Here is an 18227-nt window from a genome sequence, read left to right on the forward strand (position 1 = left end):
CATGAATTCATTGGTTAAATGATTTGAATTCCTCGTTGCTGCTGAAACCAGCTCAAATCTTTCAGTGCTGTGGGTGCTTGTGACCAAATACGCAGACAAGTGGGCTCAGAGTTCTGTAGGATTCAGTGCATGTGTTTAGCCACGTCTTATAATGAGCAGGAATGTCTGTATGTGTACATATTAACACTGATGCGAAGTAATATTTGCTCTCTGACATCTGCCATGTGTTTGTTTAATGATCATGTGGTAGATCACGCTGATATGTGTTGCAAGGAATGCAGAAAAGGAGGCCAAAGTCGAATACAAAAAGGACTTATTATTTTATTACTTTATTTATGACTTTCTGGAATGTCAGTTAAACACATCCTGTCAGCTTCACATTTATTTTCCTCTTATTTGTGATGAACTAAAAAATGCTCCATAATGGAGCCCCGTGGGAGAACAAGGTCCTCATTCTCCCAGTGTTTCCCCTCTCTCCCGTCTCTTCCTCTTTTCCTTTTTCTTAATTCTATCCCTATCTTTTTTTTTTTCTAAATTTTAAGAGCTCTCGCTCTTCCACCACCCCTCCTCTCTCTTTGCATCTCTTGTATTGTAAACAGCTCACAAAAGCATGACAAGGTCTCAGCTCATGTTCCCCCTGCCTCCCTCTCTGTTCTCCCAGCTATTTGTTATTGTCTCCTCGCTATCGTGCGTGTTTGTCTCTATCACGCGTTCTTTATTCTGTTTTTCCTCTGCGTCAGAAAAGCAAAAGTTAATTAAATATGGAACGAGATGGAGCAGCATCTCTTTAAACCATCATGTCATTAAAATGGCATCCCTGGGAGATCAGCTTAAAAGGAGTCGGAGAACAATGTCTTCTCCGTCAGATATTTATGGGCCTGGTTATGTAAACATGCTCCCTTTATTCTCTATGTATATTTCATGTAATTATCACTTTTTGTAGCGCTTCCCCCCTGAGATTCGTAGAGGCAAGAAGTTACTAGGGGAATGTCATTAGAAGAGACTATTGTTACAGCTCTGCTATGATACTGCAGCAGGAAAAAGGCAACATTCCCGTCCTGGTGAAACCTTTTATCTATATTTGACTTCTTCATATAAAAATCATCGGTGTCTTGTTACAGTGTATCTGCGGCTGAGACTACAACTCGTGGCCCATTCTCGGCAGTTGCCCGTCTTTATTAAAACCACGAAACACACTGACGAAAGTATTCAACATTTTCTCCTCCTTCCAGCATGCATCTGATCTAGATATCAGGAAGTTCACAGATGATTTACAGGTTTGCAAAAACCTTGAAGCCTCTTGCTCAGCCCGCCCGTGTATCCATCTGTTAGAAAAGCTGAAGATCTGGAGTGAACTGGATTCCTTCAGCAGCAGAGGCCAGTCGCTTGTGCTTGAAGGCCTGGGTGCCAGCTGACGGAAGCCGCTAATTAAGAGGGCTGGGGAGCCAGTGGGGTGCCTTATGAAACAGGGGCACCTGGGTTTCACAGTAGGGGGCTGGGTATCCATCGCAACTCATCTGTGTTGCACAGGGAAGACTAAAGTCCACTCCACGTACGTTCATAGCACTCTTTCATTCAAGTGTAATGTCAAATACGGCTCACACAAAAGCCCTCCTTTGCCGTGTGCCCTCTCCCAGCTTGTTTGCCATCACAGAGGGAGATGTTATTGCATGGCATGATGAAATTGTATATGTCAAGGTGCATTTCATTCAAGCCAAATGCACTTCAATGTGGCTGCAAAAAGAAATAGCTGTGTATGAGCACAGATACAGATATGCAGTGTAAAATAATGCGCACACACACACTTGCACAGGATCTGGGCTCCCACATGCATAACTTAATGTCCCACTCCTTTCTATTGTTCCTCGAGTCTTCTTTGCTGTAGGGTCAAAATGTCTCCAAGTAATCTAACTAGCTCTGACTTAAGGGACAATATAAGGTCTGCTATGAGTTCTGTCATTACTGTTTTACCCGCCACAGGCAGATACAGCTCTCGACCACCACTGAACCTGCCATATTGCTATCCAACCTGACCCCACAGATGCAGTAAACCTATGTGAACCACAGTTTCGAAAGTCGACAGCAATAACCACTGCAGAATTGCTTTTAATCAACGTCTGAAATGAGGGTGACTTGAAGCGTCGCCCCATGCTGATTAAATGTAATTGTTTAATTGCCAAGTGCTGGGAACCCATCCTAAGAGGATTCCAATGGAATTATTTAATCTCTAGTCAGGAAGTACACTGCAGGAATAGGCAGAGGGAAAAACGGAAGAGCGGAAAAGGCAAAAAAAATCAAGCAGAAACAGTCTGTTTTTCTTTTTGAGTATATCCCTCATGAAATATTAACTGTGGTTTACATTTGGTTAGCTGAGAAAGTGAACGGCTCACTCGGAGGAACAGAACGTACACTAAGTGACACTCCAACTTCAGAGAGGTCAAAGTTTTGACCTGTATCTGCAGACTAAAGTGGTTTAATCTTGTCTGCCAGTTCGCTTTTTATAGCCCATCTTTACTTTAAGATAATAGTGTAGCATATTCTTCATCACCTTGTTGTAAAGCATACTGGTATGCTGATATTAGGCCAAACATTACAGCCACTGCATTCCACATCTGTCCTCTTTTATTTATCTGTTGTGTGCAGCAGAGGTGTTATCCAGCTAGAAAACAAGACTTCAGCATTAAGTCATTCTAACAAAGTGCTAAAGGGGAACCTCTAAGAGTTTAACTATTCAGCGATTCTCATGGGGAAGTTATATAGGGCCTCTTTCCCCCTCTGATCAGTGTCTGAGTCTCTACTAATGGGGCTCTATAAACTTCAGGGGCACAGGTGCACTCCATTGGGGTCACAGCTTTTAGATACATTGCTTGGGGTCACAGACATCCAAACCCCCCATTAACACATATACACAGTTGAATATGATTAAAAGGATACACACACCTTTGCATGCGCACATAATTAAAATCTCTCATCTGTATTTTTCATGGTGCTACCCATCCTTGACCAATTTAACCTGGCATTATCCCCAACATAGCCCCCAGTCTGTTAACCAATCGGTTTGGCACACATGCCATGACATTTCAATCCATCAACAAAATCAATAGCAGTAGCCCCCCTAATATAACTGCACACAGTGCAAGCACTCCTCACAGTGATACGGCTCTTGCTGTCACATTTAGATACACAGGGAGTGAACCCAGGCTTGCCATTCTGCTGATAAATGCAGTTCTGTCACCCCCAGGGAAATGCGCCTCCATCCCTCTGGTCAGAAGTGTGCTTCTGTCCCCCGCCTCCAACCAAGCCATGGGCAGAGAGGGAGTGAGGGGGAAGCACAGGCCTGTTCTCTGCAGCTGTGCCCTTATTCCCAGCACCTGACCAGGGGCCCAGATGTGCACACGGGCAACAGCAACAATTTGAGCAATGTAAGTCCCCTGTGGGACTCAGGCACCTGCAAACGTAACCCCACTATCTAACATGATGGCGTAATTACATGTCTAATAAGTCTACATCTGGAAAGAACTCTTTTAATCTATCAAATCAAACCTACCTAGACTGCGGAACAATACAAAAATGGTATTGCACTCTCAGCATTTCATCTGCACATCAAACAAAAGGCACTCGGTACATGGCACTGACCCAATTAGTCATCAGGTAGACAGCTACTGCAGGACCCAGTTAAGATGCATCATCTAGCTTAATCAAATAATTCTATATTATGCATAAAGATCACCAGCCAGTAACAGACAAATGTTTATTATTAAAAATCCTAAATTTCATTCACTTAAAATAAGCACAAAAGTGACTATTTTTCAGTTATGATACCATCATTTTCTTTTGAGCCAAGAGGACAACATTTAGGCTGCGACTCTAATTTTTAAACTACACAAACAGGTACCAAAAATATGTAGCATAACAGCACTTAAGGACAATATAAAACATTTGCTAAAGCATAGGACATACTGTAACTGTTCAAGTTTTGCAATCACAATTGACACAATGTGACAGTCAGAGGACTCACTGGGAGAGCACCATCAATTTTACAGACCTTTGATTATTAGGTTACAGTCATTACAGTTTGAATCAGTCAGGGCCCTAGTAAAATACCATGTATTTAACTTACAATTCAAACTCAAAAAATAAAGTAAGACAGTTAATGGAGACCATGGCCCATCTCAAAGACTGACTTCAACTCCATGATGAATGGCGGCTTAGTGCTCAAAGGCCCCACACACAGTAAGCTGTAAAGGTTAATGGTGACATCTAGTGGCACATAAGTATACATACACCTGCTGAGCACAGTAAAATGAACTTTTTGCACTGCTTGTAAACACGTTCTCTTCTGTCTCTTACATGAAGCCAAATATTTGTATGTACTTGTATACAAAACAAATTCAATAATAATAATAACTATAATGAAGAAGAAGAAGACCAGTGGAACACTAATAATGTAATAACAGTCAAAAATAAAAATGAATGTTTACTTTTGTTTGTTTCTTTTTTTTTTTTTACAGTACAATAAAGAAGACAGTTATTCTTTTTTTAACACGGGGTGATGATTGCACAGAAAATGTGCTCCCTGTGTGAAGAAATGTTATGCATTACTAATCTACTGGAACGTTTTGTGCCCCAAAAACAGAGAGAATAAAATATAACACATTTCATTTTTCATACATTTCTACGTAATGGCACTTTGTGTTGTCATCACTGTGCTTCATGAACATTAACAGTAGTAAGCTCTCCAACAGCAGAGGGTGATAGTGATCTGCTTTACTTCAGCTGAAGCAAGGATGTCACGGTGAGGGCAACACTCATCTTTCTATGAACATAAATCCTCAATATGATGTGTTCAAATGCAAGATACGAGCCCGGTAACGTAAAGAATAAGACAACATAATCAATGAGTTGCCTTCTTGAATGTATGGCACTCAGTAAAGACAAACATAAAATCTACAGCAGTTATGTTTCATGTTCTGCGGTATGTCTATCACATAAGATACATACAAGTGAAGAATGGATGTGGCAAAGAATGTGGCACTTAGTCAGCGTTGTGTTTCACTTTACTTTGTTGTTTGTGTCCTAACCAACAGCCGACACAACAATGCCAAACTCATCCAGTATTTAGAGCAGGTGAAACCTCCATTATATTAATTTTTTAGGATCCTTCTGTTGGTACAATGAGATTTTTTAGGAGACTGCTTATGATTAATGTTCAATACATACTTGATATAAAACACAGAGAACTGACTATACTTTACAGTACCATCCTTGTACATCCAAAAACACAGAAAAGCACATTTGAAAACAATTAATTATGGTCTATATGACAAATTGCGGTGCACAGTTTTGCTTCATCGGCTGAAAGTGTGGAATTTATGGGTGAGATGTGAATACTTCCATCCATAGTTTTGGCACATTGTTCATCCCCATCCATCCATGGGTATCTGCTTGTCACTGGCCAACACGAAGGACAGATGATGGGGGAGTAGTATGCCGCCTTGGGCAGAGAATCTTGCTAAAGGCCCTGCGGAAACTACTGTGGCAAAGTGGGTACAAGAATGGATTAATAGCAGAGTTGAGCCACAGGAGCCAGAAGGTGACCTCGTACCAGTGATGCTGGATGCACCGCCCTCTGCAGGCAGCGCGGATGATCATCAGTAGGGTGTACGGTGCCCAGCAGATGGCAAACACACACACTATGATGGCCAGGGACTTAGCAATTTTCTTATCCCTGGACAGACGGCTAGGCTGAGCAGCCCTGCTGGTTGAGGGATCGTGTTTACCCAAACTGGGAGAGGAGGTCTGGGAGTGGATAGAGCCTCTTACAGCCAGTTTCATCCCAAACCCCCAGTTGTGGGACAGGGGGATACCTTCCCCCTGGGCAGAGGCGGCGTCTTTCAGCTGAGGATGAAGCTGGGCCTCCCTGCTGTGGAACCTCCTCCTGCGAATGCTGAGGTAAATGCTGAGGTTGAAGAAAGCCACTGAGATGAAAGGAGAGAAAAACTCCAGCATGGAGGCACTCAGCAGGAAGTACCAAGAGTAATAGAACTCCGCAAAGCACTCATCCTTTGGCACGCGGCTTCTGCCCACTACCAGCTCCCAGAATATGATAGCTGGGCCATATAGGACAAAGGCTAGCACCCAGACAGCAATCATCTTGATTATGGCTTGATGAGTCATGCTCTGCCTGGCACGGTAACTTATCTGCAGTAAATATAAGCATAAATCAGAAAATATATTTTTAGTCATACTGCTGCTCAATTTTATGTGCAATTGTTTCATCCTACCATTATTGTAGAAATAGGGGGCAAACTAACAATTTATTCTCCTAAAGCACACTGTCTTTAGCCATAAAAGGCTAGGTGATGTTCATTTAACTGCAGTTTTGCAGGAGGTTTAATAATTCCTGCCCTTTAAAACACAACTCTGATCTCCTTGAACTAATCACAGCACAGTGGTACAATGAATTGGGAGGCCAGCTTTCAACCAGAGTCTAGAGCTTTAAACCGCCATGTCACTGATAAGCAAACAACAGGGAATTGTAATCATATAATCAAGCATTAAGTTAATAACATATAATATGCACCTTTTGATTGATGCATACAGTAATTATATGTTTGTGAAATCACATTTTGATGGAGGCACAGAACATATGAACTGTTGTTTCCAGTATGCTGACATTGTGTGCTGCAGACAAGTTTATGAATGAGTGTTAAGTCCATGAGGTACCTCTAAGGACCACTCTCAATTAGTGTCCTGCTCTACACCCCTGTCCACATTCTCGTTGAGCGGGCAGCACACTTTACATCCTCTCCAGCTGCTCTGAAGATGCGCCCATGCTCTGAATGAAAAAAATTAGCCGCAGTTCATCTTCAAAGGAGATGAAAAATGGTTCCACTTATGTTTGTATAAATTAATTGGTGTACCGTGCTTCTTGCCCCCTCTTCACGTAGTGATGCAGCACTCAGTGGAGAAGAATCAGGTGTGCTCATAAATCCAATCTGAAATTTTGCATTATGTTCTTAAATTGTTAGATTCCTCCTGAGAGCTTCTAGGGTTCACCTTAGCTCACTCTTGAGCAAAATCTTCTCTCTCTAACACCGAGCAGTTAGGGCTTCGTTAACGCGCTGACATTTCATCTAACTGCCAAATACGTGCATCTAATGTGACTCCATCTTTTCTTTTAAAAAGACAGACTTTGTCCTGTGGCTGTTGACGATCCTTTGTCTTTCAGTGTTCAGAGAGAATTGCTTTCAGGAAAAGGCAGCTTGGCTGCCAGTGGCCTGTTTCTGAGATGATTGATCTCTCCAGGTTGGAAGGACCATAGCACAGAGGAGGATCTCTATGATCAAAGCTAGCTAATTAAAGAAGAGGCTCTCTCTCTCTGGTGTTATTTGTATTCATTGCTCTGATGTTAAGTGTTTGCTTGTGAAAGGAAACAGAACGCTCTCTTTGTCTGCTATGCCAAGCCTCATCCCACCTTTGAGTTAACACACAAGTGTATAGGATACAGTCAGGTAGCTAATGCACAGACAAGCCCCAACAAAAGGTTGAATGGGCCAAACAGCAGCAGAGGTTTGGAAATGTATGCTAACTACAAGACTTTTGCCAAGACAGGCGGAAAATGGAAAATCGACATTACTGTTGCTGTACAATTGTATTTCAGAAATCTAAAGCAGTGGGACACAGTTGTATGGAGATTAAACTGTTTTAAAACTGTTGAAGTGGAAATGAAATGAAAGGTATTTAAGTTTAGTCATCTAATAATGGATTTTTCACAGTCACATGTTGTTTCCTGCGTTTTAATTTTCTGAAGCCCAGTCTCTCCCAAAGTCGAAATGTGACTTTTTTTTATGTTCGTCATGGGGAAGGGCTATAATTAGGGGTGGCACTGGGCCCGAATGGGTCAGGAATGATTAACCTCTGCAGATGGGCTCATTTGGGAGAATGAGGTGGCATTGCCCCTACCAATGACCTGGGAGACTCCAGTCAGAAATTAAGCCACAGACCACAAGCAGTGCACATTTGTATGGCTATGAGGGAAAGGGCTCTTCAACTTTTAACATTACATTTTAAGAGCTTCACTCGAATGAGAAGATTAGACGTAATTCGAATCATACTCTGGTTTTTCACATTCTTTCACACATATGGCAGGCTAGCCTTCTGTGTGTCACAATCCTAAATTCACTTTGATGGCCATGTGCATCACAGATGTGAGGCACAAGATGTTCCACTCACTGCTCTGGTGACTGACAGGAAGCGGTCGTAGCTGATGAGGACGATGTTGAAGACAGATGCGGAACAAAGCAGGTAGTCCATGACCAGCCACAGCTTGCACAGCCCTCGGCCCAGCATCCACCTGCCTGTGAGGATGTAAGGGATGTAGACTGGGATGCAGAATGCCCCTACAGAGACAGATATACAGCAAATACAGCAGCACCCCGTTGACGATTTATAGTCTCAAATAACATTTAATAAATTCATTATAATGTGGTATAATGTATGCAAATATAAGTATTTATTAATAGAGGCTGGCATAAACAGAAAATCAGTGACAACATAGTAAAACTCAGTTGTCTAATATGAACTATGTCATATGGGAGAGGTTATAGTACAGTTAAGTTGTCTCTTATTACATTATAAAATCGTCTCTTATTTATTTTTATTTTTTTTTTACCTTACACAACTATAAAGGAAGGAAGGTGATAAACAGTGATGAGTGAGTGTGTAAGAGCAGATCATACAAAGACTGTGTGTTTGTAAAAGTAATCAATGCCACGCCAATTAAGAAAAGAAATAAAAATGTGTCAAGAACTCCAATTATTTGTTGGTCCCATCAGTTGAACTCATTTGTAACTAATTTGTGAATGTAAACCTCCACAACTAGTGCATAGTGTTACACACCTACAGTACAGCGGGACTGACAGGAACACAAAGGAGCATCAAAGATAAAGACTACAAAACTTCATTCATCATATATCAACATGGATCCATGTATCATAACACAGAAAACTGCCTTTATTGCAAAAATAACACATTCATCTTTTAACTTTACTTTGTCTTGTTATTCCAGTGTGTATTGAAATTAAAAAAAAAAAAAAAAAAAAAGACTCAGAATGGACTTACCTACAAGAAAATCTGATATTGCCAAATTCAAGAAGTAATAATTGCATTGTCTTCTCAAACTCTTGTCCACTTTAAAGGCCAAAATGACCAGTGCGTTACCCAAAACTATCACAACAACCAAAGTCACCATCATCACCATCAAAACGACAAATATGGGTCCTGAAAACACGAAGCTGCTCTGGACTCGAGTTGAGGCATTGCCAAAATGATACCGGCTGGAGTTAGAATCACTTTCTTCCTCCGACATGGCCCTAATGCTGTCGTTAAATCCTCAATAGACCAGCGCTGGGGATAATAAGGCAGCAACAGGTGCCGGGCGACAAGACACTGCATCCAACATCCCCCATCTGTCCACTGAAAGCGTCGCTCTCCTGCTGAAACTGAGCACAGTGTCCAGGAAAATCCACCGGGGAGCGCACAACGCCCTTTACAAAACGCAGTCTGGACTGGATGAATTCACGCCTTTGCACGCAAAAAAGCGCTGAGGTACAGCTTGATATGATTATTTCTGCACGCAAATAGTAGTTTTTGTAGTCACACACCGTGTGATGATTTAACTGTGTGTTTGTTTTTTTTACGGCAAAATAAGCTTTATTGAGTAGAAACACCGTAAAAAAAAAAAAAAGTTTGTCTCATTACTTGTGTGAAAGAATCATCTGCCTTCATCTTCACACTGTGCTCAACACAAAGAGGTTTTGGAAGCACAGCAAACCCGATCAGTGTCTTAATACTGACATATAAACTGACATTGGGACTTTTAAATAAATTGTCTATTTCTTTCTCTCTTTATTCATTTTTATGCCGTGGGTGTACTCCAGTCTCCAGTCTTAGATTTTCCCTCGCTGAAATCCATTCACAGAAAGCTCATTTTTGATGCATGAGCACACCACCACACAAGCAGCCTACCAATTTCTGTTGTTACCTCAAATGAGCATGCAGTGGGCGTGTGGACGTGGTGTGAAGGCACAATCAAACTGTGATGACCCTTACCACATCCCACACTGTACAAAGTGTGAGGGGCATTGCCTTCCAGCCATAAACAAACAACAAAATAACTACAAGTGCAAATTACTTTGTGCTTTTTTAAATTTCAGGGCTATTTTGTTTCATCAAATTTGACGCTCTGGATATTCAAGTTTTTCACCCAGCAACATTTTTCTGATTTATATTGGTTTAGAGATATTTCACCCTAAAATAAATCCCATATTTTGGCTTTTTCATTCCACCCTGCCAGCAGCCAATGTCTTCAGTCTGACTGGCATGGAAAAAGCCAGCAACATCATGAAGAACAAAACAAGAGTGAGTGGGAGGCACACATACCAAGGGTCTCTCACTGAAGCCCACATCAACACAACTTGAAGAGAGAGTTTAATAAGTCGTAATCAAATATTCAGCATTTTTGCTCATGGCTCCTTAAAGTCCACTCGTCATGTGATAATCAGTGTATTCCATGTACCTGCTTTGTTACCGGTGTGTGAGTATACAGCCTCCATCTGGCACACAGTGGAAGAAGCTGTCGGTCTTATTTTCACTCTGATACTATCCTGTTAGTCCCCGAGCTGGGGTCCAAGAGAAATTGGAAACACCTCAAAACAGAAGAGGTGACTGAAGGAGCCAAGCTTGAATTACTGTTATTTTCTCACAAATGGAGCCACCGGTATTTCTCCGAGTTAGTCACGTCACAGTTGCAAGACAGGAATCAGTGCAGGCAAAGACACAACGGCGAGAGCAGGAGTTCAAATGCAGCTTCGCTCAGACTCCTCACCGCTGTCGTTCGCAATGAGCTCGATTAAAGTGGCATGTCTGCTTTCCAGAAATGACCACAGCTGCTTCCAAAGCTTCACTTTACCAGGTGGCATCATCCTGCACTGCACTTTTCATAGCCAATGTATCAGTTTTGACAAAAGAGCAATGATTGAGGGCTTTATCACATGATAAATGTGTTATAATGATCAAGTACAGGAATTTGTACATGACTTCCACATTGTAGTGGCTTGCACAAATCATGTAGAAAATGTTTTTGGATTTTTTTCAAAGGCAAAAATGTGAATGTTTCTACATTGGGTATTGAATGTTGAGCGGTACCCTAAGGGTCTCATTTTACATAATATAAGCTGACAGCACTAAACTTCATACAGTATGATTAACTGCTCTCCTTTTACTAGAAAAAGGATGCCTTACAAATAAATTTTGATATTTGAGTAATTTCAAACCCTGCTGAATCATAACTGCTCATATCCATAAATTGTCGCTTAAAGGCCAAACTTAATAGTCAGGTAGCCTAGTTTCTGGCTGCCATAAAAAGCCTAGTGATAGTTAAATACACATTTACCAATGTCAGTCATTCAAATGTGCAACAAAAGCATGGAGATGTCATGGAAACTGGCGCCATGCCGTCATGGAAACTAATGCACGATTCACAAGATTTACACCAGTGCTGCACTTTTGCTGTGCTCCAGAGACCATGTTCGCAGATAATGTTGTCCTTTTGTCTGCCATCATGAGGTGCCTCGACCAAACTGTAAATATTCCATTCCCAGGAATTAAATAAGCATCATATATAATGTAAAGATCATGCAGGTGTCTCTACCCAACATTAATATTAGATCATTTCTCCAAAGGTCATGCTAAAGGTGTTCTTGATAGCATACGGAATGGAACAATATTAGGAACAACATCTCCACAGCCTAAGGTGTATTTATATGTATATAATCGTGCTGTGCCTGCATGTATGTTAAACAACTGCATACAAATGAAAGTGTGTCAGAGAAGCAATCAATTTGGCAGGTGTGTTGTGGCTGGATTTGGAAATGCAAGTGCAGTGACTCATCTGAAAATGGAGGGCACTCAGAAACAAAGCAGTGCCACGGAGGGTACACAGAGGCTCTAGTGTTGCCGATTATACAGTGGCCTGCTGTGGCTCTCCATTACTCTAGTACTCAAGTGTTTGTGTTTGGATGCTGGGCTGGAGACCTGATGCTATCATACTGTACCAGCGTGCCTATCCATAGTAACACAGCTAAAATTAAATGATAATGTGCAGTGCATGTCCCATTTCTCCCTTGAAACTGCATTGGAGGCTTTGCAGGAGTCCTTTCAAAACCATATTCATAATACAGTATGCTGCACAGATTAAGAGTACAAATTTTCTCCGTATCATAAACATCAGTCTGTAGACTTGTCAATAATCTATTATTGATCAGGTTGGTGTAGAAATGGACAAATTTACTTAAAGATATTGAAGCTAAACACACGACTGCAAACACCCAGTGCTGACATTTAAATAAAATTGTCGAGGATTAAAACACACTAAAACTAAAAGCCTTTGTCAGAGAGAGAGAGAGAGAGAGAGAGAGAGAGAGAGAGAGAGAGAGAGAGAGAGAGAGAGAGAGTGAGTGAATGTGAGAAATGACAGATCTTCAAGTCAGGTGAGATAAGATAAAAACATACAAAACAAGTAGCAGCCTCAAAGTAACCACAAACTACATTAATTATAAATTTGTAAGTGAGACGTGACTTGGCCAATGACTTTCCACTGTAAGACGTGTGAATCCAGGCTGCCCTCTCATTTGAACTTTGATTTCATTCAATTTTGTAGTAGTGTTTGGACCATCAAACCTCTTAAATCCTCAGAATGTAATGCTGTACATCTACCAGAAACATCAAAAACCATGTCACAGATGGAACTGTATCTCTGCCAAAATGGCAAAGTCTTGAATTTTCGCATTTTCCTCGTTCCCATCTCTGAGAACTGCAGTTCACCGAAATGAACAAGTGATATTCTCAGGTTCGGCAACATTATTTTGGATTACTTTAGCAATGAGTCCTAATCTCGCTGTGTAGATTTGCTGCGACTTGGCTCCATCCACTTCTGACTAATACTGACAAACCAACTGTGATGCCAAAGTCAGAAAACAACAAGCAGTTAAAAGAGTACGACTTGTCCCAACAAAATATCTTGTGATTGTTCTGAATGTACATGTATATACATTAAATTGCTATGAAAATGCATTTGGAGATTTACACTAAAATAGCAGGACAAGGACATTTTACAGAGAAAAGCATACTCCAACTGTTGAACATACGTGGCTGCATCACTGTGCTGGGTTTGGGCTAATTGCCATTTGAACACAACAGAACTATCCCCTGGTAGTCTCAGTATCCACATCACATCAGAGCTGTCACAGTTTACATAATAAATGCTAATCATTAATGAGAGAACTGAACTCATAGTTGGATGGCTTCACAGCCTCACAGTCTGTTTGGCAGAGCTGCTTGCGAGATGAAGGGTGCTGGCATTTACCTTGTGCTCCAGATCCACAGAAGCTCATTGAAATGCTGTGGGTGTGCCTCTTCGTGACAGTATTTTGACTTGTTAAATTTTTCATCTGATTTTCAAAAGCTCCAAACTGAATCACTGCAACCTGCACTCATATCCAAATGTATCGAGCAAGGCATCATTGTAAACATCACTGTGCAGTAATCATTCATGTGAGACTTATGTAAGCATTAAAAGAAAACCTCTAAATGTTAAATAACTAGAATACACCATGCTTCAGCTCACAGGAGAATTAAATGCAGTCGAGGACAGTTTTGAGCTATTTATATAATCCAAAAAATGAAGACAATTGTATTATGCAATCAGTCCTTTTTTGCAAAGGGACAGAATAGCAATTATAATGTATCAAATGTAAATACTATGTAAATATTATGCAAAAATGATGTTTTAAATGCTCACTTCCACCATGATGCATGCAGCACTAGTGGTTTGTTTTCATTTCTACTGAGATGCTTTGGCAAGACTTGCTGCCTCCACTTGCTTTTTAATAAATCTCGCTTATTATTATGCAAATATGCATTAAGAATGCTTTAAAATGAAGTTGTTTACTTCAGTTTCCTTGCTAAAGGTGAACAGATAAATAACCACAAGTAATTTATCCCAAAATAGTGTCACATCTATGCTGCTGCATCAAGGCTGTATTAAAGCAATTATTTTAGAATAATATTCCTCCTATGAATATAAATGTGTTAGGATTTTAACAACTATCAGTGTTATTGACAATACCCCGGTGAAAATAATAGCTAAACCTGATGATCCACTGGGGTTCATTCAAAGAAGAGACAATGCATTTGAGAGCATTTTAGACAAACAATGCATATATCTGGAGATGAGTCGCATTTGAAGTGAAAGTTACTTTATTAAGAATCGTAAACTTTGTGATAATTGTGGCATCTGGGTTCATTTCCATATAAAAGAGCCACAACATTGAAAAGAGAAGACAGGAAATAACTAATTACTTGCATCATTTATTTCCTTAAAGACCCTCACCATCAGTGGTGCAAAGCACGGTACCATGAAGTGAATTTTAAAGGCTCCATACAGCCTTGGTCCTTGCACACAGCTGTTTTCACTTATTTTGCTTGACTGGACTTCACTTGAGAACTGAGTGGGCTTATTAGTGCGTAGAGTTTGATGATATCACTTAATTCCCAGTGTAACTCCATCCAACATCCACCTGCCTTGAGGTCTGATCAGCCAAAGTAATGGTAAACTGTGTGGCTGTGCGTGCCTTTTAAGGACACAACAGTAACCATCAATGTTGAACAGTGGCCCCTTTTTGTACCTGACATGTGATCTGTATCCAGAGAAATTACATGGATAATGGGATCTGATCCATAGGCCTTTGCATTCTCAGCTTGCTTCAGTGTTTTCATTATCTCGATTCTGCCCGCGTTTTGTTTTAATCTCGATGTGAAAATTGGTTAGATGGGGATGGCAGACTTGTCAGGAAACATGGCTTGTCCCTGGTCAAGGGAAGCGATGCCACAAAGAGGCACCATTCGTTTTTAAATCGCTTTTTCTGGGGTAAGACCTGCTAGCTAAGAGCTAACTGTTTTTGGCAGGCTTGCTTTAAGATAGCAGGAAAAAGTGTGAGTGTGAGGTGATTTTTCTCTGAAGAATGTGGTCATGCTGAATGGATTGTATCTACAATTTACATTTAAATACACGTAATTAGCAGCAGCAAATACATTACAAGTGCGTTTGTTGCCTAAACCTACAGACCCACAGACAGTGTGGCTGCAAACCCTGGATCCTGCATTGAGTCACACTCATGCACTTCATACACCCATCATCCTCCCCCAAACACCTCCCTGTGACTCTGGTGTGGTACATAAATGTAGTGTTTCATTCAATCAAAGAAACAGTGTCACTGAACATAATGGCAGCGATTATGTTTGTCAGCACAACCTAATTCTGTATGCAAATGAGTCGAATATAAACAGAATTGGCACATCCGATGTGCTGTGGTCATTTATATTAGAAATGTTTTCCTGCAAAGTGCTGCCTACCTTCTCGACAGTTAGCTTTTCTTGATTCAAGAATTCAGCTTGCAAAAACGGACTCTAAAGAAACATTATCTCTGGTGAATCCTAGCTGGAATAAGCTTTTAATAGTCTGCTTGGCGCACATGCCGCATGTTGGACCCAAGGAGAAAGAAGGACAATTGATCTGCGGTTGTTAGCTGAAACCTCCACTGAGCTCATGCTGTACGTCAAGAGAAATATAGAATCAAAAGTAGTATATTGTTGGCTGCTGTCATCAAAATACTTTTTACATGCGGAGTACATAAGAATAATGTGCTATCTGTTTCCTCTGTAGACAGTCACTTCACTAAGCAGTCAAATAAGCCTTTTCTACTCAGACTGCTCTACTGTATGTGAAGGGAATACATGCTGTACTTCTTTCCCCTACCTTTCCCTCACTCACTGTCTCTCTCCCTGCCTGTCCCTAAAATGTCCCTGCTGGGGATTCTATCTCCTGGTTCCTTTTGAAGCGGTGGCCTCTCTTTGCCTCCATTATCTTGTAATTTGTGAGGGATTACGCTCTGGAGCACACACAGTCCACCCCGTTGCTTAAGAACTGTGACAGCTTACAATAATTGCCATGCTAATTAGCAGGAACTAGCCCAGTGCGCTTCTTTCCCTGGCCAGACCTGATTTGATGAATATGCTTTGATTAATGTCTGTGTTTCCATAACTTCCGAACCACTGTAATTAAATATGTCACTGATGATAATGACTGACTAATATATGTTAACAAATAAAATGAAGAAACGATCGTTTTTGAAGGACAAAGAGAAAACCTGCATTTAATCCTGCCACTGAGGGGGTTTTATTTAGGTGTTGCACCAGTGTAAGGAGCAGTATCGTAATTGCAATAAGATCAATACAAACATCCCTGGAGTGCGAAGCAAATTATGGTCAGCTCAACTACAATGACTTGAAGGAGCCACCTTTAACCCATCACGCATTTCTCATTTGATGGAAGTGGTCACTCCTTTCTTTCATCGGCCTTCAATCTGTACGTAGAGCATGAAAATAATTACTCTCAACAAGCAGATATGTGCACTGGCTGAAAATTAAAAGGAAGCTGTGAAATGGCTTGTTCTTCCTCCAGCATGGGGTGGTCCACATGGACTTGTCTGTGTAAACAGGTGAGAGGAGCAGCATCAAGCACATTCTCTCGCTAATAGTCTGCAACATCATTTTGGCTTAACAGTCACAACACTGTAAGAGGATAATGATGCTTGAGCCAACAAACACAAGACGCACATTGCTTGTTTTCATCAGTGATTGCTTACAGCAAAACCGTCAAATCTACATTTTTATTAGAGAAGCTTGTCTTTGTTTGGCATAATTGTCATGATTTCCAAGACTTGTACCCTGTGACTGTGAATTCTGCAGTTATTGTGACAGATGCATTCACAATAATGGCGCAGTTGAATTAGCTGTTGTTGTGTTGCTTTGAAAATTCAAATAACACAGCGGTGATTTACCTTTATTTTATGGCTAACAAATGCTGCTGTTGCTTTTCAAACTCATGCATTGTGCTTTCACATTCAGGTCTTATTCCACTGGGGGTTTATCTTGTTTTGTCTACCCAGTGCAGCTCTACTGTGTACGAGCTCTGCCTGTGATCAAGGGTCCTGGTCAACACATCCACTCAAAAAGACATCTCTCTCCTCACAGGTGAAGCACTCCCTGACAGATTCATTACAGCAATATCCTCCCATTGCTCTGTCTGCCAGATATGCACATTCCTCAGGGGACCTAATTGCTTGAAGGGCCTTCAAAGCTACTCACAGAGAACTGACCTTCAATACCTAAAAATGTCTGAATATACAGTTTTCTACATAGAACGGTGCAGTCCAAAATGTCGAGGATGAATGACCTTTAAAACAGAAGTGAGGTAAATTAAGGGTAGGACAAAATGTGACAGTGATGTGCAGGTTTCTGTGTCTTGCTCAAACTTTGTTCCTGTCTCTCTGACAGAAATTTGGAAAACAAACATTGCTCCAACCTGAGTGGACATCACCTGGTGCAGGAAATACTTCCATCTAGTGTACCAAAGAGGAATTGCTCTGGTGAGCAATTAACACCATAAACTCAAGACCAGCAAAATATCGTATGCTATATGTATGACATGTTATGTGAGAGGATATTGTCTCTAATGTGGTTATACTGTGGCACAGATGAGGGAACAAAATACAACAAAGCCCTTCTGCTGGAATCAAATTAGGGATGTTGCAGTTACATGATGTGTGTCTTACGTGTTGGACACCTAGACGTCCTGTGTTATCAGTGTTCTTGTGTGCTCAATCATCAATGAGAAACATGTTTACACACCCATAATCCACCCACTTTTTGCCTGGTTAGAGCTCTTTTCAGGACTGGGTGGGTGTGTGTGTCAGGTAGTTCATAGCTCCACCCAACTTTCACCTGACTTTGCTATCTGGTGTAATGAGCAGTAGTATGTGTAGAGTTTTTGGTGTTGTTGGTGGATTGGTCTGACAAAAAATTCATTTAAGAAAGGGTTTTCTGTATATATTCTGTGTTTGTGTCATATAGCTTTTGTAGCCAAGTACGAGCAAGAAGAAAAATAATTGGCCCTACCGCCTGCAGTTTGTTTTGTCAGTACAATAAAAACCAAGGTTACAAAAATGAAAAAAAAAAAAGCTTTTACAAGTCTTTTATCACAGATCCTATTGAAGTTCTGTCAAACTCAATCATACTCATCATCAAATCATTGATGCAAAAAGAAA

General features: G+C 40.9%; 1 protein-coding gene across 1 annotated transcript; it reads right to left on the reverse strand.

The window, feature by feature from the left end:
- Window positions 1-5376: 5376 nt before the first annotated feature.
- LOC139339217 (histamine H3 receptor-like) lies at window positions 5377-9283 on the reverse strand. Its single transcript, XM_070974724.1, has 3 exons — window positions 9124-9283; window positions 8236-8402; window positions 5377-6201 (listed from the first exon to the last, which is right to left on the reverse strand). The coding sequence occupies exons 1-3, from the start codon at window positions 9260-9262 to the stop codon at window positions 5449-5451; spliced, it is 1059 nt and encodes a 352-aa protein (XP_070830825.1). The 5' UTR covers window positions 9263-9283; the 3' UTR covers window positions 5377-5448.
- Window positions 9284-18227: the final 8944 nt, after the last annotated feature.

Source organism: Chaetodon trifascialis, chromosome 11 (genome assembly GCF_039877785.1).
Source record: "Chaetodon trifascialis isolate fChaTrf1 chromosome 11, fChaTrf1.hap1, whole genome shotgun sequence".
Lineage (NCBI taxonomy): Eukaryota > Metazoa > Chordata > Actinopteri > Chaetodontiformes > Chaetodontidae > Chaetodon > Chaetodon trifascialis.

Bases quoted from the DNA above. Each gene is read 5' to 3' on its own strand.
- LOC139339217 (XM_070974724.1), bottom strand. From the start codon at position 9,262: ATGGTGATGATGGTGACTTTGGTTGTTGTGATAGTTTTGGGTAACGCA. The intron at 8,403-9,123 runs GTAAGTCCATTC...CTGTCTCTGTAG, and splicing joins AATATCAGATTTTCTTGTAG to GGGCATTCTGCATCCCAGTC. The intron at 6,202-8,235 runs GTGAGTGGAACA...TATTTACTGCAG, and splicing joins TCCTGTCAGTCACCAGAGCA to ATAAGTTACCGTGCCAGGCA.